Source organism: Cervus elaphus, chromosome 32 (genome assembly GCF_910594005.1).
Source record: "Cervus elaphus chromosome 32, mCerEla1.1, whole genome shotgun sequence".
In the NCBI taxonomy this organism is placed as follows: Eukaryota; Metazoa; Chordata; class Mammalia; order Artiodactyla; family Cervidae; genus Cervus; species Cervus elaphus.
In genome coordinates, this window is record NC_057846.1 from 8,241,875 (window position 1) to 8,266,441 (window position 24,567).

Genomic DNA, 24,567 nt, shown 5'->3' on the forward strand with positions numbered 1-24,567 from the left:
GAGGCTGTCATCAGTTTGGTTTTGCCATATCTCCCCCCTGGACTCCATCACCCTCCTTCTGCATGGGGCATCACCCATCAGCTCTGCTTCAGACACGCCCCATTTCTGCTTTCAAGGTACCTGGTATCTTCCTTGAACCACTGGAACTCAGCCATGGGCACTGCCGAGGCTTCACAGCTCAAGATGCCCTTCTGGCCAACGGAGACCCCTGTGTTCTTGGCTTTGGAGATATAGGGGGGGGGGGTCTGTGGGGGGATGCGGAGCAAGGCCATAAGACAGATGAGAGGCAGGACAGTTGACAGTCACCTGCTGTATACACCCCCTCCTCCAGCTAAACAACCATCTATCTTAGGAAAAGGGCTTCTTGCTTGAAGATACTGCATTTACCCCTGCATCGTCTTCAAGCCTTCAAATGAACCCAGAGTTAACAATTCTCCCCATTAGCTAAAAGCTCTGACAGTCACAGGAAGGCCGCATGGCCCTGGAGCTGGTGATGAGCACAGTGATCTGATACAGTGTTTTCCTGCTGGAAACAGCTTGAACCTACTAAGAAAATGGCCTTGCCATTACTTGCCCGTCCCCATGCCCTTCTGCTCCCTGGGACTCCCTGATAATGGGTCCACTCACAGTTGACAGTGATCTTTACTTTCCGCACGTCAGGGGCAGCGACGTCATCCAAGGCACTGCACTCATACTCCCCGGACTGGTCACGTTTGATGTCAGAGATTTCCAGGTATTCATCCTCACTCACAAAGCCCTGGCCTTCTGGGAGGCAAGAAACAGACACAGACAATCAAGAAACTGTGAGACTGGGAACATAACTGTATTTCCATCTAGAATTTAGAGGAGAAGGAATGCGAAAATCCAGAAAATAGGGTTTGAACCTCAACTCAAGGATTCTAGACATCTGTTGGCCCCAAAGTATTTGAAGAAATTCTCTGATTGAATCTTGGGTCAATACATTCGGGTCCAAGTCACTTTAACTTTTCAGATCATTTGTTAAAGAAGGGCATATCATTCATTTTTTAAATATGATTATTATGAGGATTAACTAAGAGAGTACATGTGAAATGCTGTAGCACTTTAATAAGCTTTGCTATTTTGAAAGAGAATTGTCATGGTCAGCAACATAATTTTTAAATGTGGGAATAAGTTTAGGGTATGTGAATATGGACATCTTCAGTTTTCACTACATTTTCACCGTGTACTACATGCCTTTATACACAGAATACAAATGACCAAGACTTGTAGAATGATTAACATTTTGGTAGAAACAGACACAAAAGAGTTGGTTGGTTTCAAACGTCCTGGGGAAGACAAAACGGAGAATGAACGAATGAGGAAACGCTTCTTGACTGCTACGTAGTAGGTGCTCAATAAACATTTGCCAACATAAAATAACTCTGAAAGCCCCAAAGGATAGAGCTCTGGTTACTCGAACCTAGGGTGAGGGTACTTAATAATTTTAATACCCAGCTTTGTGGGGCATTCTGGAGGCTTTGCTTGTGTGCGTGCTAAGTGGCTTCAGTCGTGTCCAGCGCTGTGCAACCCCATGGACTGTAGCCCACCGGGCTCCTCTGTCCATGGGGTTCTTCAGGCAAGAATACTGGAGTGGGTTGCCATGCCCTCCTCCAGAGGTTCTTCCTAACCCAGGGAATGAACCTGCACCTCTTATTTCCAGGCATTTGTGAAACTTGCAATTCATGATCCCAAATATTCTGGGGCTGAGAAACTGACATTGCTTGCAGCCACCATGACACACTCTTGCAACGATCTGCCTCTGCCTCATTCCTCATTCCACTTCTCGTGGCTCAGTGCAAAGAGGACAGACCCTCTGTTGTCCTGCATCTACCAAAGCATCAGGCTCCTTTAAAAACCCAGCCCACCCAAGGGCCAAGGAGAAAGTACATCCATTTGCATTTCCTATAAGCCTGATACCTGATTCCTTCTTGTGCTCCGGGCAGGAGAGCAGAATTAGTTTTCAGGACGATAAAAATGTGTTGTAAATTTTCTCTAAACCCATAGAAGCATGTCTAATCCAATGGTCGCTCAATCAGCCAAGTCTGGGTCCACAATGGGTTTGGGGCAGGAAGAGGATGTCGGGGCTGAGGGAGTTGATGGGCAGACACCAGGCAGGTGCTTTGGCATCCTGATTCTGCTGACATAGAAGTCTTGGGACATTCCCACCACCTACCCCTTTCCCAGGACACTGACTTTTTTCAGCTCTTCTGGCTTTTCTTGCCACCATACCCTCCTTACTTCAGCACGCCCATCCAGGCTCTGCCTTTAGTATCTGGATAATGGTTGCCAAGACCAACAGCAGAAAGTGAGGGGCTTCAGGCCAACATGTAAACAAACTGAGTCTCTCCAAGTGAGCACCGCCCTGGGAGCCCAAGTCTCATGCCATTTTGTGAAGGAAATCCTGCATCACTGGCCAGCAGGAGCAATTACTGGACGGGGCAGCCTCCTGGGACTTGGGCCTGTGGACACGACCCCAGGACAAGCCCACAGGGAGAGTTTCAGGATCTTGGGGAATCTGGTCAAACCCACATGAGGAGTGGCTGGACGCAGAGGTGAAGGGGAAAGCGGGGTTCGGGGCAAGCCCACACTTCCCAGCCTGAGACCTGGGTGTCAGTTCTGAATGGTATTACCGGGCAAGTCTGGTCGCAGGCACTGGACAAGAACTTTGAAAATTGTGAGGGAGATGCTCCAGGGCAGTTGCCTCCTGGGTCCCGGGGTGGGGTCTTGTTTGCTGGGACCCCAGGGTGGCGGTGCTGGTCACTGCCCTCCACCCCACAGTCATTTAATCATCCAGGCTGGCTCCTATCTAACTCCTCAGGGTCATTAGAGGGATGTCAACATTCTCTCACCCTCGTCTCCTTGTTTCTCTTAGACTTAACAGTGTCTCAGTGTCAAAGGGGACTCTGAAACCACTTATTTCAGGATGTGTAATAAAGATACTTCCCAGGTGGTGCAGTGGTGAAGAACCCACCTGCCCACGCAGGAGACCCGTGTTTGCCATCCCTGGGGTCGAGAAGATCCCCTGGAGAAGGAAATGGCAACCCACTCCAGTACTCTTGCCTGGAAATCCCATGGACAGAGGAGCCTGACAGGCTACAGTCCATGGGGTCTCAAAGAGTTGGTCGTGACTAAACAACAACAAAGATAAAAATTGCCCCATTCATTAAAATGATGCTCATTGACCAACCTACGTGTTTTTAAGGAAAAAAAAAAAAAAAAAAAAACCACAGTGAAATCATACAGACATAATGACTTTCCAGATTCACTGTGCCATTTTTGCAGTGAATAAATATAGCAGGATGGAGAGGATGGCTTTCTCCTATAAAGACTCCATCATTCTTTCAAATTGTACTGCAGTGTATTTGCCACGAGTAATTAACCCCCCTGTACTTAACCAAGGAGATGAGCTACCTGCAGTGGGCCTGGCAGGAACCTCTGGCAGGGTCACTGACCCACCTTTCTTGGAGAGAATGAGTTAGACCCACAGCAGGCTGCCCAGTTTATACCAGACAGATGGCTTAAAGCCCCTGATGAGGCAAATCTGTGATGCTAGTCAGCACAGAGGGGAGGGAGCCCTTCGGGGATAATAGGGGTCTTTGCACAGGACCCCGAGTGAGTGTCTTCTACCAGAGTGAGGGGAGAGACCCGGGTCCTCCACGGGGGAAGCTGCTGGACAACAAGGCCACCCTCTGGAACGCGGGAATTTATCTCCACTCTCTTCTGTTTTCATGGACTGTTCTGTGACAGCAAATAAGGGAGGAAGTAAGAGTGTTTTGCACAAAATGAGGGTCGTTACGATAATACTGCCTCATTAAGTGAGAAAATAAATTTCGTCAAGTTTGTTCTGTAAAGTAAGTGGTTCTTGGGTTTTAATTGGCACATAAATTCCTCCGAGATTTTATGTATTACATATAGGTTCTTATGTAGTAGGTGCAGGGTGGGGCTTGGATTCTGCATTTCTGTCTTAAAGCAAACCTGTGGGGGAGATGTGAAACTCTCTTTTTCATATGTTTTCCCAGAAAACACAGTCTAGTCTTGTAGCCTATCTTCTCTTTAAAGTCCCTTTTGAATGTGTGTTCAGAATTTCTCCCATGGTACCCAGAGCATTCTGCCTGCACCCCATCTGCCCCCGTTTCTAAGTGTCTCAGGATTTCCGTGCTATTGGCCCTTGTCCACACTCTCCTCCATGTGCTGTTCTCAGCCCATTCTGACTCTCTCGTGCACCTAGGTCTGTGAAGGGGTTGGCTGGTCAGTGACATTTACGGCCTGCCCCTTGAGTTGAGATCCTTGTGGAGCTTGCATCTCAAAAGGCACCCTTTCTCTGGAGCTGCGAGCTTTGCTGGCAGGTCATCACTAAGGTTCTGGACCCTTGAAACTCTCTTTCCCCCTGGGTCCTTGTGATCTTACTGCAAAATACCTGCAACCTTGAACACCACTTTTGCTAAGAAAAGGAAGAAAATGTTGACATTCGTCCCCACCTCAAGCCCAAAGAAGGGGGTGGAGATGCTGTTTCCTTAACTGCTTTGGATACTGGGTGAGATTTGCAAAGCAGAACAAATCTAGGTTGCTAAATGCCTGGAGACCTGGCAAACTGCGGTGTGGAATGCTTTCCCTGCCCTCTGCAATTCTGTTTGTGACATAAAATCCTGATTCCACACTGCAGAGAAAAGGGCAGGAGGCTACAAATGCTTGAATTCCCTTTGCTAGCTGCCAGTAAGGCAGATTGCTGACTGGGGGACAGAGGGAGGGAGACAGGGAGGGAGAAATACGAGTGGGGACAGGAAAAGAGAGAGGAGGAGGAAGAGGAAGGAGTCACCGATGTAAGGAAGGGAATAAAGGTAGATGGGGTGCAGGCGAGATGCCCAGGCTGCAGGCAGGATGCTCTGGGTACCATGGGAAAGGTTGTAAAGACACAGTCAGAGAGATTTAAATGAATAGATAGGCTACAAGACTACAGCATTTTTTTCTGACGATATAAAAATAGGAGTTTCACATCAGCCCCACCGTTTTGCTTTCTGATAAGAGGTCCTGAAATGAGCCAGTAACCCAGAGGCATCTCATCCTGCCCTATGCATTGGGACAGCCAAATATAACATGATTGGAAGTCAAAGGAAGTGGGCTTCGCATCACTGGCAGAAATATATTAAAAATGCGGGTTATTTCTTTCCACAGAGGAACACTTCGAAGCAGAAAAGTCCAGCTCACTGTATTAGGAAGATTAAGATCTGCAGGGATACAAATGGGACCATTTATCAGGGGATGGAGGGGGTCCCTGGACCCGGACCCTGCAGACGCAAGTCACGTGCCTGGGGAGGGGCTGAGTTGGCCCCACGGTTCCATGGGCACAAGGCAGCCTCTTGTGCAGGAATATACATTCTGACATAACAGGCACAGAGAACAAGGAACGTGTAACCCCCAGCAGCAGGGCCGGCACCATCTCAGAAACAGAGGGAGGCGGAGCAGACACACCCCAGGAAGAAAGGTCCCTGGTCCGGCCTTCTGTCCCTAATGTCACCTGCAGCTATTTTACTCATCCTTATGATGAGCGAGGTGATGGGTAAGAAGCCAAGAGGTGGAGAGGATATTGAAGGCAAGGTCCTTGACCTTGGGGAGTCCACAGCTGATGAGCCGAGAACTGGAATACTTTAAACGTTTTCTTTTCAGTTTCAATTTTTCCATTCTTAATTGTTTTGGACTCTCAAGTCAGGGATGGTGGGTCAGGAAGACTTATTAGAGATGGAAGAAGAAACCTGGGTGTTCAGGAATGAAAGGCTCAAAGAGAAAATTCAGGGTAAAATCTAGGAGCTTCCTGACCCACACCTCTTTCTTTCTCCCTCCACATCCCGTCCTTCCAAGCCTGCTGGTTTGCAGCCGTCACTCTTGGCCCAATTTCCCCTTCTTCTTCCACAGCCAAGTCCTTAGAATTATAGAGTTGGAAGTACCAGCAGGGGTCAGAGATTTCAGCCTTCCACTTTTTTGATGATGGTCCCTGACAGAATATCTTTCCCTCCACGCGAATGTCCCCAGGGATGATTCCAGGGGGTGGCCTATTCCTTTGCCAGACTATTCACATCATTCAAGAAATTGTCCTCATTGGGAGGCAAAATGCTGCCCGGCTTCTCCCTTTGAAATGATGAAAAGCCACCCGCAAGGGGCCCCCAGCCCCTCCTTGCCCCCTCCTCGGCCACAGGAAGCTGCTGTTCTATCTGGGGAAGATGTTTTGTGAAGCAAACGCCAGCACCTGTCACAGCTCTGGCCAGGAGACCTGTCAGGAGGTGACTCGTGTGGTACACGCCACGGGGGTTGTGGGGGGGAGGATGCCCTGGAGGAAGAGAGCAGGAGGGGTGATGATGGAGGTTAGGAGGCACTGGCCCAGGGAGGCGTGGGCTTGGGGAAAGAACCGCCAAGAAAGGAGAATGCAGATGGGCAAGAAGGCGAGGGGCGGGGAGCCACGCCCGGAGGAAAGATGGTGGGAGGGGGTCACCCTGAGGGCACTGGACTCATGTGGCAGGGCTTCCGGAGAAGCCAGTAGTTAGTCTCCTGGCTCCCCAGCAAGAGGGGCTATTATGGACGATTCCTAAGGTCACCGACCTTGGAAACGTGGAGTCAAATGCCCCGATGACCCCATGCCTGCTGCTGATCAGCTAGGCTCCCACCAGGCTTTCTGATTGACCCCGGAGAATGAACAGTCCCTTGCCCACTCACCAAGGCTGGGTAGCCATGCAAGTGATCAAAGAGCTGATCCTACTCCTGTGAGGAGTGCTGCACGCTTAGGAAAAAGTGTGGGTTGACGGGCAGGTTGTGTGTTTGCTGGAAACCCTGCCCTCGGGGTCTGGAACCAGGTCACCTCAGCGGGAGGGGCAGAGGGGGCGCGGTGTCTGAAGCCCCTGCCGCTGCTTCAGTTCCTGGGAGTGCTCGGGACAAGGCAGACACTGTCAGGGGCGCACGAGGGGATGTGTGCCCAAATCATGTCACTCGGCCTTCTCTCTCCAGGATTCTGGTCCAAAGAACAGAATCACAGAAGATGAGCCCTGAGCAGGTGAAAACACCAACTTGGTGGCTGTCAAGCTGGTCTATAGTCTGGGCTCGGCATGCAAGGCTGACATGGGTCTTGCCTTTCTCCCTGCGAACTCAAGACAACTGGACTTGTACAATGCAAGGACTCAAGTTGAGTAAGGGCTGACTGCAGGCCCCAGACTGGACCTGAGAGAAGGGCTGCCTTGAAATAAAGAGTCTGGGTTAGGAGGACTCCTTAGACCCAAGCAGAGTAGATCAGGTGATGGAAATCAGCCCTCACTGGGAGGTGACGGTCTTGTCCCTGTCTAGCTGTTGGAGCAAATAACCTCACAGTTGCCCCAGTCCCCCATCTTCCATGGGGGGAGTAAGAGTGATTCCGTGGGAGAGGGGACGGAGGAGCCGCCTTCTAGAAATCCACAGATTGGGAAGAGGGTCTCTTCCTCCTTCCTAGGGATCTCCTGGCGTCCTTCTCCATCACACACCTCCTGACACAACAGCCTCCTTCTTTTGAAGGATAGAAACCTTAGAACGTGCTTGAGTTGGGAACCAGGGTAAGGTCAGCAGTTGAGAACCTCAGCACTCACTCCCCACCTCATCCGCTCTCAGTTGCAGACACACAGAGAGGGAACAACACCCTGACTTGTGTGACCTCCTTGTGAGACTGGTCAGGCTGAACTCTGATCACTCTGCACATGATGGCTGGGGGTTTGAACCCCTGAATTTGCCCCCCACTGACTCTGTCTTCACTAGATCTGCTCTCTCTGCTCATCTCCTCTGCACACTTCCAGCCTTCCCCACCCCCGATCTCTCCCTACGACCCTGCAGGCACCCAGCTCCCCTCTGTCTTCCAACCAGGAAGTGTGGATGGATGGAGGGCCCAGCCAGCCTTGACTCCCAACTGTCAGCTTCATCCCTTCCCCACACTGGACTTAAACAAAAGTGTGACGAACCCACAGCCCAAGATGTGTGCTTGGCTTGGTTTTACGGACGCTCTCTTGCTGAGATGCGTTCACTAGCTGTAGGAAGAATCAGGGATCATCAGAGAGTTTTGGAAACTAGATGACACTGTTGACCCAGAGGGAAGGGGCCACAAAGAGTGATACATAAACAGCCAGGCTACCTGTGAGGATGTGACCCAGTCCCCTTAAAGGAGAGTTTGGATTGTGGGCCAGGGAGAGAAGACAGACAGACAAACAGACAGAGACCCAGAGAAGGGGGATGCAGAAGGCGGGAAGCTGGGACTTCACACACAGGCAGACAAATGGCTGAGGACAGAAGCTTGAATCCGTTTCCGGAACAGGTTGCCTGATATGGATTCAAAACATAGCTAACATTTATATTCTAAAAAGTGTCTAAATATAAATACACATAAATAGTTCAGACCGAAACATAGAGGTTGAAGAAAAAAAATCATCACACTTTCAAAAGCAGAGCTTAAACAGCTACATTACTGATAAAATATTAAGGACACTTGGAAAGTTTTTATTTATTCCATGTTTTCCTCTTGTATTACTATTATTTGCACTCTGAACCAACAGGGTTATCTCAGTGTTAACAACTACCAAGTGAAATGAATTCTGTGCTTTAATCTAAATAAACTACTGCTTAAAAAAAAAATCTGATGAAGGCACTGAATGACCTATTGCTTCTTTCATTTATATATGTTTTCAGAAAGCTGAACCTGACCTTGCCTGCATTAACCTAAGCAGGCACCTCCGGTAACCCAGACCCTGTTTCTCAAAGAATACCATATTTTTCAGGAATGGAAAGGCCCTGGGCCAATACAACCAGTGAGTTTCCTGAGGGCACTTTGGCAAACTGATGTTTTGAGCTCAGAGCAAAGCTCCAGGGTAGGAATCTGTGGGGGACAGGTAGCATCCAACATCTTCAAATGATTTCTTTTTTTCTTTTCCATCACAGTTTATGACAGGATATTGAATGTAGCTCCCGGTGCTGTAAGACCTTGTTTATCCATCCTGTATACAATAGCTTGCATCTGCTGATCCTAAACTCCCTCTGTCCCTCCCCTACTCTCCACCCCTTGAAAATTCTTTCTTTTTTTAATTTTTAATTTATTTTAAAATTTTTTGGCTGCACTGTGTGCTGGTTGCTGTGCGCGGGCTTTCTCTAGCTGCCGTGAGTGGGGGCTCCTCTCTCGTTGCAATGCCTGGCTTCTCATTACAGGGGCTTCTCTTGTGGTGGTGCATGGGCTCCAGGGTGCATGGGGTCAGCAGTGCTGGTCCGCAGTCTCTTAGCTGCCCCCCGGCATGTGTGATCTTCCCAGACCAGGAATCGAACCGGTATCCCCTGCATTGCAAGGTGGATTCTTAACCACTGGACCACCAAGGAAGCCAGAAATTGTTTCTGAGAATAGAGCAACATCATAGCAAATGCTTTACTTCTCACTTGCTTTGTGGCGGGACTTAAAACTTTCCTTCCACCCCACCTGCCATGCTCATTTCCCTGGGACTGATGTGTATCTATAGTAATGCCATCAAGGCCTTTGTTATTTTTATAGGTGGGTATATGCCTATTTTTATAGGTACTCTTAGGTTTGCCTGGACAGTTGACACTGTTATCCACTGTAATTACTGACTGCTGGTTTCGGCTCTCAACGCCACGCTGGTCTGGATGATAATCCTTGTGGCCCCTGCCTTCTGGCCCACAGAACGGCCTGCGTCTGGTCCCAGTACCAGGGCCGCTGCCCGTGCCCGACTCTGGGCTGCACTAACACACACACCTTCACAGCCAGCGAGAGGTGGTGACTGGGCTGTCGGACCCTGCAGGGGTGCAGATGCAGGGCCAGGATGCAGAGTAGTCCCCCGGACTCTGCAATCCTGCAGCTCCTGGGGCACCAGCTCCGTCTCCTCCTGGAGAACAGGGTGAGGGGCCGAGTGAGGGTCAGCCCTGCATGCCCCAGGGAGACACCCAGCTGGGGCTCAGGGCCCGCAGTCCTGGAGGGTCAGAAGCCAGACCTGGGCCTTCCGGTGTGGAACTGCTGTGGCCGCCCTTTCCCAGCTCCCTGGAGGAAGAGCGCAGCCTGGTTTCTGCAGATGAAGCTCTGATGCAGCCTGACTCCTCCCGCGTCCTCCCTTTCTTCTCTTCTCTTTCCTTCTCGCCTTTATTCTCTCTTCCCATGGTAGCTCCCAAGGGCATGGCTGCATGGTAGTGGTGCTAATTATCACCTTCATTAATATTTCTGAAATACTTCGATTCGCTCCCAGGCAAAACAGCCACGAAGCCGAGCAGCACTCGGCAGGCAGGTCACGCCGGAGCTGGTGGCCGCTTCGTGGAGCTCGGACCCGGCTCTGAAGCATCGCAGGGAGATAGTGCGGCTCAGGTGCTCAGCTGTGACCGGGCTGAGAGGGGAGGGCGCGGAGCCAGTGCTCAGCGGGTGAGGCCTCTGCTCGGGGTACAGGGGCGCTTCCTGCAGGGTGGGGGCCCTTGGAAACTTTTTGTCAAGGACTCTCCGTATCCACACTGCAGGAGCTATTTCTAGGTAAGAGGGTCTCCTGCCTGCCATCCAGGCTGGACGCTGATCAAGCTGATCTCTTATCAAAGGCTTCCGTCTCCCTGGTCCCCCTTTTTGGCCTCATCACTGTAGAAGGCACATTCCACGGGGCCTTCTGTGACTCTGGGCCAATCATAGGAATCAGCATATAAGACCACTGAATTGGACTTCAAAAGGCCTGGGTCTACCATCAGGTTCGCCGCTAATGTGCTATGATTTGGGCTAAGTGTTTTTACCATTCCAAGTCTTAAGATTTTTTTTTTTCCTATCAAATAAAAATTGCACCAGAGGACGTCTAAGGTCATTTGTAAGTTTCATAACTTAGCAATACAGTCAAACCCTCAATAATTCTTTGAGTTCTGGAAACTGATGACCACGTGTCGGTGGGCAGAGCTCCCACCCAGGAGCGCAGGGCCATTGGCCTCTAGAGAAACATCAAAACGTCCCTGCACCCTGGCCTGTGCGCTAGGGAACTGGCCCAGCTGCCAGTACTGGGCCTGAGGTCTCGAAGGCGCAGACCTCAGAACAGAGACACCCTGTGACTTCAAGGTGGCCTCATCTGTCACCGTGCAGCGGCTGCTCCGCGATGGGGGAGAGAGGAGCTGACAGTTATGAAGGACTGTGTGTGTCCGGGGGTAATGTCTTGTATTAATGGAGGAAATTAATTGTTTCTTTTCCCTTCCCAGTCTCCCATGCAGGCCGATTTTGACAAGTAGCTGTTCTTTTCTCCCTCCCCTCGATGGGCAGATTGGAATAATGTCTTACAGGTATAACTAATCATCCACTGAGATGACTCGGGGCCCATTTTCCCGGCTCTGAGGTTCACTTCAAATGCAGGACCACAGCGCTCTCTGCTTTCTGTCCCCCCACCTTCCTGGCAAACACCCCTCCTTCGCTACGTGGCTCACCTCCTAATCCTTCCCAACCAGACAGCAGATGCCGGATGACAGGCAAGGGGCCAGCAGCAAGGAGGCCCCATACTCTTCGGGACCACAGCCCACCCCTGCCCCGTGCCTGCACAGCCAGGACCTGTGAGGGCCACGTGGGAGATAAAGGCAGGGAAGATGGCAAGGGTGACTGGGTTCCATGGGCAGGCCTGGACCAAAGGATGTTGGATAGAGAGAGAGGTTGGGAGGGCACCTCGTGTGCCCCTCCCTGAGGGACAGGGCCTGGAGCCTCGGGGGAACAGGTAGCTCTACGGTGCTGCCTGTGGTTTCCCAGGACCCTCCAAGACCACCCAGAGAGGGCGATTCCAAGAACCGGTCAGGATGCAGTGTCAGTTACCCCGTAGTGCGGCCCTGACTTACTCACATGCAGCATTAGAGGCTCTTTCAGTTACCAAATTTTGTGCCCCGAGGTAAGTCCTGGAAGTGAAGTAACAGAGTGCGATGGGCTTCCCCGATGTCTCAGCAGATAAAGAATCTGCCTGCAATGCAGGGGACACAGGAGATGTGTGTTCGATCCCTGGGTTGGGAAGATCCCCTGGAGGAGGAAATGACCACCCACTCCAGCATTCTTGGCTGGGAAATGCCATGGGCAAAAGATTCTGGTGGGTTACAGTCCACAGCATTTTAAAGAGTCAGACATGACTGAGCATGCACAAGAATAAGGGCATGGTATGTACCTGATTCTGTGTATTATACACACATGAACACACACATTCATGTATGCTGTGTGTCCATAACAGCAGAGAAACATTCAGTAGGGAAAATGAAATTCGGAGCTGTTACAATTCTGACCCCCATTCCCACGTGCGGGTTTTCTGCTTCACCGAGCAATGCAATACCAGCTCAGGTCCTACAGTTCAGTCTTATTCTGATGCCCTCTACCTGGAGCTCCTGCAGGCCTTTCTCCCCCTTCCCAGTTTCAGATGCCAAATACAGGTCCAGGTTGTCACCTGTGCTCCTGACCCACTGGCTTCAGATCAGAGCATCCCATGTCCCTCTCCTCACATGTGTGTCAGTCGTTCAGTTGAGTCCGACTCTTTGCGACCCCATGGACTGTAGCCCACCAGGCTCCTCTGTCCATGGGATTCTCCAGGCAGGAATACTGGAGTGGGTTGCCATTGCTTTCTCCAGGGGATCTTCCCGACCCAGGGAATGGACCCAGGTCTCCTGCATTGCAACCAGATTCTTTTACTATCTTGGGTTTGAGTAATTTGCAGAGCAACTCACAGAACTCAAGGAAGCATTTTACTCACTAGATCAGGAGTTTACTATGAAAGGATATAATTCAGAAGCAGCCAGGTGGGACCCACAGAGAGCAAGGTGCAGAGGAAGTGGCCAGAGCCTAGTGTCCTCTGAGTTTCCACCCTCCCTGAATCATCGCCACTTGTTCAACAACCTGGAAACTCCTGAACCTCTTTTTGAGGGGGTTTATGGAGGCTTCATGGCATACGCATGGTTGAAATCTTGGCTACTGATGACTGAACTCAAACTCCAGTCCCCGCCCCTCCCAGGAGATGATGGTTGAAAGAAACTGAAAGTTCCAACCACATAATCACAGGACCCAGCTTCCCTGGCAACCAGCCTGCATCCTTAGGTGCCATCCAACAATCACCTCATCAGCATAGCAAAAGACACATTTTCTGTCCTCTCAGGAAATTCCAAGGGCTGGAGGAGCTCTGTGCTAGGAACTGGACAAAAGCCAAATAGATATTTCTTATCATAAATCATAATGTCACAGCCATTCTTTGCAAACTTTCCTCATTACTTAGGAAATAGCATTACACCATGTCCACAAGTGATCTCTAACTCTCCATGTACATCTGAGTGAGTTACTGACTTAAAACATCCTTGGGCTTCCTGCTTTATCACCAGTGAAAATTAGGGATTAGATTAGATAATTTCTGAAAAGCATTAGCTCTAATATTTTATCATCAGTAGCTGAGTTGGTTGAAAAAAATGTTTCTTTCAACCATGGATTCAAACCATGTGTGTGTGTGTGTGCACATGTACAAAGAAAAATATAACAAAATAAGAAATACATCTCACCTTCAGTCTCATGAGAAATCTCAAAGATATAAACAAGCCCAAAGAGCCTTGAGTTTAGCAAATCAGAAGCCAATTCATCTTCAGAAGAAAACAAGTGATATTTACATTATTAAATCACAATTACAAAGCCAATCAGCTGCAGAAGAGGAGAGACCGTTTCCATCAATTATTCCTGAACTGAACATAATTTTCCCATCACCTGCAGATTATAACTGGGGGCTCCAGCTTATCCCAGAGCTCTTCCATCAGAGGAGTTATTAACCGGGTAATAACTTTGTTGCGTTAGCAAGGACACCGATGAGATGGAGGGAAGCAGGACGCCCCCCTGCTTCTTCAGGAGCCCGCAGATGGCAGCCAGGTTAATTCCTGAGACAGGAGGAGTCTGCATTCAGCTCCTGCCCCTGCTTCCGTGCTGAAGAAAGCACTCGGCTCTGGGGTTTTCATTCCAGGGAGTCAGCAGGTGAACACTAACACTAAGTCAACACTGCATCCTTTGCTGGCTGCAGGAGGACTCTGATGTCTGCTAGCGATGAGGGTGCCCGGTGTTTGGGGAGCGCCTCGGTTGTTTGGCTTTGTTTGGGCACCCCTCTCCCCTCATCCCTGTAAGAATGGGGGCTTCAGTCTTGGCGAGAAGGGCTGACTGTCTCATCAGAACTGCTTGTGGACATGTGCACGGTGAGAAGGCATGGACTGCTCTCTTAGTTCTTTCGATGTGCTGGGGTGACCACATGGGTCTCAGTAGAGACTTCTGCAGGCTTGATACCTGAGCAGGTTTTCTCTGCTCTGTTCCATCTTTCTCTCTCACCTCCTTGTTAAAGCTCCAGCCCCACGGGATTTCTCTGCCAGACCCAACAAACTTCAACTGCACCGCCCACCCCTCCACCCCCCACCCCCCACTGGACCCCATGGGTCCAGTCCCTGCTTTGTAACATGACAGGCAGGTCTGCTAAGAAACCAGGGCAAGCTTTGTTCTGGAAACTGCAGAGAGCTGGAAGGACCAAGGTGGGGGTGGGGGGGGGGCGGTCTTCTCTCCCCTATCCTGGAAGCCAGGCTCTGCGAGTCCCATGGTCTGAGCTTCTCACCTCAGGACTGTTAATGACTTTTGTGTCCTGGAGTTTAAAGGTGTTGGTTGCTAGGCACTCAGAAGATGATTACCGTGTAGGCTTTTGTTTTAAAGAAACAGGAAAACAAAGCGCCCAGCTCCCGGAGGGGGAAGTAGGCCAACCTGGGGGTGGGGTGGATGGAGGCCTCTCCCACCAGTGGGGGCACCTGTGTGTTTTCCATGCTGGATCCTGTAAATGACAGAGCCGCAGACAGGTGGCACGGAAGCTGGGTCCAGAAGCAGAGATGCACTGGTCCTCTTGCTCCTTCATCCAGAGGGGTGCCTTGCTCCCACCCCTGAGGACTGAGACCCAGAGACCGTGTTCTAAGGCTTCAGGATCCTCAAGAGAGAAAAACCAGCTCCCCAAACATGACTCAGATTGACTTTCTCATTAGCCAGGCTGGTAGGGGCTCCACAGATGAACTATAAATGCAATAACGATTCTTCTAACTGAGTTTCGTGAAATGGAAATCACATGGCTTATCTGCACACTCTATTCCACCTTCCCCCAAGTAACTGGTGTATCCTTTGGGGCTCGGTTTAACTTTTCCACTTCAAAGAAGCCTAACCTTCCAGACACAGCACCTCCTCTTTGTCCTGCTTTCTCCTGGGCTATCTGGCACACATGGGCTACAGAAGCCCTCTGTTTGGGGTGGCCAGAGGGAAGCGAAGGAGTTCAGACGTGTGTTCCCAAAAGGTCACCTCCCAGCTGGTCACTTGGGTAAAGAACAAGCTCCTCTCAAGCTGGTTCTCACCCATAAATCTCTCCTGAGCAGGTAGATCCCTTCTCACCTGCTGACTGGGGGTTAGGAGATGGAAGGGGTCGGGGGAACAGCCTTGCTGTTTCAGCCTTGGGTTCATCACTACTAGTGTGGCTCACCACACCCTCTCCACACCTCATAAATAATCCTCTTATTAACCTGCCTGTGCATGTGTGTGTGATAAGTCACTTCAGTTGTGTCTGACTCTTTGTAATGCTATGGTCTGTAGCCCACCAGGCTCCTCTGTCCGTGGGGATTCTCCAGGCAAGAATACTAGAGTGAGTTGCCATGCCCTCCTCCAGGGGATCTTCCCGACCTATGGATTGAACCTGGGTCTCATACGTCTCCTGCATTGGCAGGGGAGTTCTTTATCACTAACACTACCTGGGAAGCCCTATTAACCTGCCTACAATTGTTCAAGGTCAATGGTGCCATCTGTTTCCTGCGAGACCCTGACTACTTCATCCTGAAGTCTGAGATGCCCCAGCTCTAGGATCCAGTAGGACCTGTTTTCATCATTGTATTTATCACTTAAGTGCAAACTGGTGATTTTCACCCCAAAGGGCTCACTTAGCAACATCTGAGGACTTTCTGTTTGTCAAAAGTGGGGCTTAGGAAAGGGGTGCTACTGACGCCTAGAAACCAAAATACAGGGATGTGTCTAAAGGCCCCACAACATGTCTCTGACAACAAAGAAATGTGTCCCGGGATGTCAAGGTGTCCATGTGAAAACCCTGCATCAGAAAGTAAACGCCTGTTCTGTCACCAGCATGTCCACTCAGAGGAAGCTCAGTGAATGCCAAGACCGTCCACAGTGTCCCCAACAGCAATCCCCCTGCCCACTGCAAGTCCTGGCGGGTGGTGTGGGCTCACAGAGAGCTGCTGGGAAAGCATGCGAGTAAAAGAAGGGAATTCACCAGTGAGACCCAGTCCTACTTTTTCATCTCACTTTCCAGTTCTGGGGATAAGACTGGTTATTCACTGATTTATTCACACCTAAACACAAACCCTTCAAGAGATACAGGCATGTCATCTAAACTGCTCATCTGCTGGAATGGAAAGGCTGCATGCAATTTAGCTGGGGGCAGTGGTGCAAGGAGATGCCCCTGGGGTTTGGCCAGGAGATGCCCTTGGGGTGTGGCCAGGCCGTGATGGATGCTGACCTCCAGATGACCCCGCTTCAACAGGCAGACCTGGAACAGCATGGTGGGTGGGGAGACTGGAGGATTCAGGAAAGTTTAAGCTATTTTATCGCAGTTTCTCTGAGGAAAATTACTGGTTTGTCTCTTGGTGAGTTAGTTCTGGCTCCAGGGGAGAAATCCCCTCACTTAAATCATTCACTTAAATCACTTAAATTTACTCACTTAAGTCAGGAGCCACAGCTATTTTCATGTTTCGCTTTCTCATCAAACTTCTCAAGGTCACATCATTAGCAAGAAAAGATGCTCCCTGTGTGCACAGCTCATGATGGAAGCGTAGTTTTCAGCATTTTAGGGGGGACGCTAAGACACTGGGCTGGCCAGGAGACCACGCAGTGGGCCTGTCAGCTTGACTCTTCCTCCATCCCCTGTGTCCCCCCGGGCTTATTTGTGTGGTCTCTGGTTTTACACTCCATGTGACTACAGAGTCACTTGCCACCTGTGTTTTTATTAACAGACCCAGCTTCTTCCAGGCCCTGACCTGCTTTTGGGGGAATAAGGTCCAAGTAACTCAGCGTTTGCTCACAGTCCTTGGCAAGGTCAGCGACAGGAGAAGGCATCTCAGAAGTCTGATCATGACCATCTGACTCAGGAGGCTGAGGACCAGCGTGCAGTGAGCCGGGGCTATCGTCCCGAGGCCAGGCTTCAGTGGGTTGATAGCCAATCATGAGCCACCAGGCATCTCATCGCCAGGCAGTCCCTCCACGTGGGTGATGCTCCACTGCCTCTTCCGGGACTGCTCACAGTGACCGCCCCTCGGAGGGGTTCTGGGCAGAGTGGGGGTGAGGGGATGGAGCTCAGAGAGCAGGGTGCCAGCGCCCAGGGCTTCTCAGGGTGTGGCAGCCCTGGCCCATGGGGCGGAAGGGCGTCTGTGTTTCCTCATAACTGAGGCTATGGGCCTGTTGCAGGGAGGCCAGTGGGCTGCCTTCACATCCAATCAGGCTGCTCTATGGGACACCCACACCAGCACAGAAATTGCTTCATGACTGCAGGGACGTATAATATCTGCACACAGCCAGTGTGCACACCACCTAGGAATGATGTGATTTCCAGTCTAAAATGTCAATTTATTTTATTTTTTTCCAATTAGGGTATGATAATCATGCCCCAACCCGGACTGAATGAACACGTCATGGGCAGTGCGGGATACCAGCTGCTTCACTCTCTTCCTGGGAGACTCTTGTCATTTTACGAACAGAGTGTGATGCACTTATAATAGAAAGTATCACATAAACGTGGGTATATAATAGGTCAAACCCCTCTCCTAAAACATAACGGGGTATTCTTAAACAGCCTGATCTACTCCTATGCTCCTGGAACCAGCTCTGAAAAAGAGTTCCGCTGGGCTTCCTCATTTCCTTTCTACTTTTATTTTAAATTCCCAGGACCAAAACATCCCTTTGTGCCACAAAGGATCACATGCATCAGGTGGATGCCTTGGAAATGCAGGAAAATGAGGCTGGAGGATCCAGTGACCCGCAGGGGGTTGTCTAACCCAGAGTCACCTTGTGCCCAGAGGGAAGTCCCCATTATGGAGGGTGTTCCCACCTCTGGTGGTGTCCTTCGAATAACTAATGTCACTCTCCAGGATAGACCTCCATCACATGCTTGGCAGAGGGAGTTAGCAGAAGAGGTGTCTACCAGAGGGGAAGTGACTTCATTTCTGCATCACTCAGGGTCAGACAGCTGGGAACTGACATTGTTGATAGCATATTTCATTCTGGCCCCAAAGGAATCTTTACCCCTTCTGCTTGTGGCCCCAATCTTTAGTTACTGTCAACTACAAATCGGTACTTGCTATGGGCACTTGCCATCAACCTCTACAGGGATTAAATCATGTTCTGCTGTAGCTGCTGACTTTCCACACCCTCTGAAAGGAGTTCAGGGTGGACAGCAGAAGTGAGGCACTCTGTACTCAGGCGGGGGAGAGGGGTAGGGCTGGAAATTGGCAGGACAGGTCTTCAGATAGACATTTGCAGGAGCAGATTTTATGAGTCCAACTCTTGTATCTCCTCATGTCTAAAGCAGCAGTAAAATCCTTCATGGTGGTGCCCGCTCCTCGTAACCAGCAGTAACCTTCTGCAAAAATACCTGCCTCACCAAAATCATATATATACTGACATTTCCCTTCTGCCTCTCTGGAGCAGTTTCTCAGAGCTCTCTGAGGTGCTATCTCCTGGGCTACAGTCCTCATTTTGTCCCCAAATAAACCTTAACTCACAACTCTCATGTTATGCATTTTTTCTAAAGTCGACATATCCACACAGACACTTGCTCTCCTAGGAAGAAAAGCTATGACAAACCTAGACAATATATTAAAACTCAGAGACATCACTTTGCTGACAAAGGTCCAAATAGTCAAAGCTATGTTTTTTCCAGTAGTCATATAAGGATGTAAAAGTTGGACCATACAGAAGGCTGAGCACTGAAGAACGGATGCTTTCGAATTGTAGTGTTGGAGAAGAATCTTGAGAGTCTGTTGAACTGCAGGGAGATCAAACCAGTCAATTCTAAAGGAAATCGACCCTGAATATTCATTGGAAGGACTGATGCTGAAACTGAAACTCCAATACTTCAACCACTTGATGTGAAGAGGTGACTTATTGGAAAAGACCCTGATGCTGGAGAAGCGGGCAATGGAGGATGAGATGGCTGGATGGCATCATCAACTCAGTGGACATGAATTTGAACAAACTCTGCGAGATAGTGAAGGACAGGGAAGCCTGGCGTGCTAAAGTCTGGGGTCGCAAAGGGTCAGATACGACTGAGTAACTGAACAATGAAGACTCACTAGGTAATAAAAACTGTGCTGCTCTTCTGGGGAGGCTCTGAGAATGTGTATAGGATCCCAGGATGCAGTCAGGAGTCAGGGGGTCAAGGTCACAGCCATTCCTTCCTTTGTTCCCTCCCTCCACTCCTCAGCCTTCACAGAGGCACCTGTAGATGCCCCAAGGAAAGCCTAGGCTTTTTATGAACTGCAGCTAGGGATAAACAGGCTTCCATTGTGAAGCAAAACACAGCGCAATGGGGAAACAGTCTATAAAAAATAGACAATATTAAATAACAATGAACAATTTTAAGGAGCAAGTCAAACAAAAGAAAAGATGTCCAAGGCTGTGTGATTTAAATAGCTAAGAATTCTAATCACTGCTAAAGGAAATTTAAAGCAGGAGAGGTCACCGCAGGCTGGAATCTTTTAAAATTTATTTTTAGTCAATTATTTTAGGGTTTGTGAATTTTAATTGGAAGAAAATTCTGTACAGTCTGGTCTGATGTCCTCATGTCTCTTCTGGTTCATGTCCAACTGCACTGTTTTCAGTAGCAAAATAAAAGAGCAGAGCAGACTGTAGGGCTTTCCAGTTAGCCCATAACCACTTGTTCATCCATTTGTTCAACACATGATAAATGGTTCTACCCGGGATTCACGCAGAGGCTGGTGAGGGGGGAGGCCCAAAGTACCCCACCAAGAAGCAACTCGACGCACCCATGGCATCAAGTGTGGAGGAGAGAGCAATACTGTCCACGCAAAGTGCTTTGAACTTGTTGGGGTAAGTTATCAAGTAAACGTGTGTTATTATTGCTGTACTGTCCAACACACACCACTTAAAATGACTTAGCCACTTAAACAATACCTTCTATAATGCTGTTTTTACAATTCTGTGGTTCTAGGAAGATGAATTATTCCAGACTGTCCAGCGGTAAAGGAATACAGACATAAAAGACAGTCTAAGTTGGAATCTTGGGGTCATAAAGACAATTACAATGAAGAGTAATGTAGGTGACTTAAGGGGGGAAGCCAAGGGGGTGTGTGGAACCAGGCAGAGTGCACGGAACCAGGAGGAGCTGAGGCTGGCCGAGGAGGAATTAGCTCGGCCTGGAAGTCCGGGAAGGGCATCCCGGGCCTGTTTGGGGTACAGAGACTGGAGGGAGTGCATGCTCCACAAAGCACGGGAGCAGACGAAGCTGGGGAGGGGTGAGTGGGACGCTAACAGCCCTGAACACCTTCCAAAGGAATGGTCACCTTCGAAAGGCAACAAGGACAATAACGAGAGATATAAGACACATACCCCAACCTCAGGAAGCTTACACTGGAGCCGTTGAGTAAGACTGCATTCACTCACACACCCTTCTTCAAAAGGAATTAAACATAACAGGATGCATCCCTTCTATGGATATTTATGGAATGTCTGCTGTGTTTCAGGACTGATTAATGACTGAAAACAATGCATTGAATGATAGAAGTCCTGTCTTCTAGTGGAGGGACAGATCATAAACAGACAACCCATAAATAACATATATAACATCAGAGAACAATAAGGGCTATAAAGAAATGTCAAAACAACAACAACAACAATGACGATGATGATGATGATAGCAACTAAAAATGAATCACATAATTACAGAGTGGCATGCACTTGCCATGAATTTCCCTGTTTCGTGTTCTATGGTGAAGGCCATGCATGCTTGATCAGATTCCCGCTTCTGCACTGAAACACTCATTCAACCAGATGCCTGGAGTGCTGTGTGCTGAGATCCCCCCTGGGGAACCGAGTGACAGGCTGCCCCATGCGACGTTAGGTTCCATCTCAGGACAGCATGCTCCTGATGCCACAGGGGCTGGGCCCTAACCTCCACCCAGGACAGCTTCTTAGCAGCCAGAGCTCCCTGGAGGATGAGCCCAGGCACATGTGACAGGAGTTGTTCAGCTCAAGCTCTCAGCCTCTGGACTCACCTCCTCACCTCCTTCCAGTGATGTTTCCAAGAGATCTCGACTCAAAGCTAAAACCTTCATCCCAGAGACTGCTGACTAGAGGAGGCAACCTAAGATACTGCTGCGATAATTCAAGAGACTGAGGCTCAGAATGTTGTCTGACTGGGAAGAAATGAAGCTCTTACCCCACAGTTTATTCCTCCTAAGGAGGAAGGGAAATAAGTCCTGCTGCTGCTCAGAGCAGGGTGGCAACACCTATGCCACAGAATATGGTGGTACCCAGGATGTGTCTGGGAGGGGACTTATCTGGCCAGACCAATGGTTCCCAAAGAAACATCCCAAGCATCTCAAGACATGTGTTCTTTTACTCAACAAATACAGACAGCATCTTTTTTTTCTTTTTTTTTTTTTTTTTGGAAGCAGAGTTGATTTATAGTGGTTTAATTATATGTATAATTAAGGGCTTTAATACATATATATTCTTTCTTGGATTCTTTTCCAGTGTAGTTTATTTTAAGATGTTGACTATAGTTCCCTGTGCTATACACTGGAACCTTGCTGTTTATTCGAACACCTCCTCTGTGCCAGGCACAGTTCTATGTTTGGGACACCCACAGAACAGACATGTAAGAGCTTAGATTCCAGTGAGAAGGGCCAGTCAACACACTGATGGGCCAGTCCTGCACGGAAAACTAGCCAAGTAGGTTGAGGAGGCTGGGGCTGTTCTGTCCTGGGTGGGCAGAGAAGCCTCTTTGGTACAGCAGTCATAAGCAGACCCCTGAAGGGAGTGAAGGAATGAGACAGGAAGATGTGAGGGTAGAGGAAAGAAAGGAAATTGAGCAGAAAAGAGATGGGTGGCAAGCCACCTTAGCCTTAAAGAGCATGCACGACCCAGGGCCAGCTCAGGAGCCCACTCAGACCTGGCTTACGCTCATGTCTGACACAAATGGCATAAACCTGATTATATTCGATCTCCAGGCTAATTCTAGAATAACACACCCCAGCCAGAGGGGTAGAAGATATGGATTGTAATCTAGACTTGCCGTAATTAATTATGCCTCAATTTTCCCTGCAGCAAGATGGTGATGGCAATCCCTTATCAGCTTACCTTGCATGATTGTTGTGAGGCCCTGAGGAGTCAATGCTATATAAGAAGTAAGAGCTAATTCATCACCATAATACAAACTTCTTGGTCTCGGGACTCATTGATACGAAAAAGATTGCTGAGGACCACAAAGAACTTGCTTTACTGTGTTATACCTATCAATATTAATATTTACCAGACTAGAAATTAAACTGAAAAAATTAACTATTTCTTTAAAATAACAATCACAAACTCGTTACACTTTAACATAAGTAACTTATTCTTATGAAAAACGGATATCTTCTAAAATAAAAGTGAGTGAGAAGAGTTTTTACATTTTGGCAAATAGCTTTAACATTTCCCTAAGCAGGCACAGTTAGATCCCCTCATATATCTGCTTCTGTTATAATAGGTTGTTGTGTTTGAAGTGTGAGAAGAAAATGCCACACAGAGATACAGTCACAAAAGAAAGTATCTAGTAGCCTTTTCAGATAGCTGCAAGTATTTTCCCTTGGTATACACCAGCATTTAACAAGTGGTACTTTGTTAAAGCTTAATTTCACTGTGAAATCTGAAACCTCCTAGATCAAGGAACATTTTGTATTCTGTTACTCTAAAATCCTCTGTCCTGTCTTCCCCTGTGACTGGTTCTTTTATCCATGCATCATTTGGGAACATTGTGTGTTGATTATTTAGAAAAGTTTCATTCAGTGATTTGTGTAGATCTTCCAAATTCTAACATACTTCATTATATAATTTTCAAAGACACACAGTTGTGCATATCACTGCCAATCTCATTAAGAAAACCTTGGGCATTGGGAACCCACTGAGGTCATGAAGTAAATACAAATTTCCCAAATTCGGGGGAACTCGAACTGTATGTTCTGTTACAAGTGCTGTCCAGCTGTTCCCTGAGTGCCAGGTTTGCATCATTCATTTTCAAGGAAATACCTGCTGAATAACCAAGTCTGGGTGACTGCAGTGCATCTGTCAATTGTTCTTCCCAGGAAAAATGTTGTTTTCTAGACAAAGAAGGGGCTACTTTAGCTTGTAACTCAAATCGTCTAACAAGTGATTTTTCCTTGACAAAGGGCTGTCCTTTGTGCTTGAGGTGTACTTCTGTTTCATTTTACAGAGTAGTGAAAAGGCAGGTATTCAGTGCTGAGATGTAATAACATTAAATTTGGATGCCTCCTTTCACTAAGCTGGCTTTTTATTCTTTCCTTTTTCTGACTGTGAGTGTGCAGTGATGAGGGGTACAGTGAAGATGAGAAGATGTCAATGATGCTTAACTGATGAGTGGTAAGATTCAGCAGTACACCCACCATGACCTTGCTACTGTTAGGACAAATGCCAATACTTGGAAAAAGCAAACCATGTCTTAGTAATACTATGAGAATAGCTTTGTCTTCACAACCTCTCTGAAAGGGTCTTGGGGAATCAATGGATCACATTTTGAGTGCGATCATATAATAAACACTTAGATGTGATGAAGGGGTCAGGGCAGGGTCTGTAGGAGGAAAGTATATGGTGAGTAAAGATAAATGAATTCCAGCAGCAAAAAATTGATGACTGGTAACCTGACAGCAAGGAGGAATTAGGAAATACTATAAAAGGTAGACACACAAACTCAAAAGCTAAGCGTCTGGGGGCTATTTTTCACAGGAGCAAATAGCCATGCACTTTAATAGCTCTGGAGGGTATCTCAGACACTCAGCCTTGCTCAATAAACACTATTCATAACGATGACCTTGAGTCATTAAAGCAAGATTAAACAATATCAGTTCTACTATATTTAAGAAGCCAAGGAAAAGTTTCTCTTTAACAGAATCTCTTGGAAATATTTCCATAGCAGTGCTTGAAATTTAGAAATTGCTTTGGGGCTTTATTTAGATGTTGACTTGTGTGGACCAGCTCATTTCCAATGATGGATAAACAAAGTGTCTCAGTAATTAAATAAAAGACCATGAAATTAGGTAGGATTACTTATCCCACTTTATAGATGGGCAGTAGGCCTGAGTGAGATTAATGAGGGATGTGAGGATGCTGAGTGAACTCAAGGAGAAGCAGAGCACAAGTCAGATCTCCAGCCCCATGCATCTGCTATTTCACAGCCCCCTCTCCTGAGGCTGCCCAGAGGACTGTCCACCACCACCTGTGAAATTAAA

At 48.5% G+C, this 24,567-nt stretch overlaps 1 protein-coding gene and 1 pseudogene across 1 annotated transcript in view; one reads left to right on the plus strand and one right to left on the minus strand.

Annotated features, from left to right (window-relative positions):
* The window catches only part of LOC122687730 (opioid-binding protein/cell adhesion molecule-like), a gene marked incomplete at its 5' end in the record, with an annotated part of 98,826 nt that overhangs the window by 15,352 nt on the left and 58,907 nt on the right, over positions 1-24,567 (minus strand). The window contains 2 exons of the mRNA XM_043893365.1: positions 121-245; positions 605-765. Of these exons, the coding sequence (XP_043749300.1) occupies positions 121-245; positions 605-765 (286 nt within the window). The remainder of the gene's footprint in view (positions 1-120; positions 246-604; positions 766-24,567) is intronic.
* Positions 9,846-24,567, plus strand: part of LOC122688025 — a 58,760-nt pseudogene continuing 44,038 nt past the window's right edge.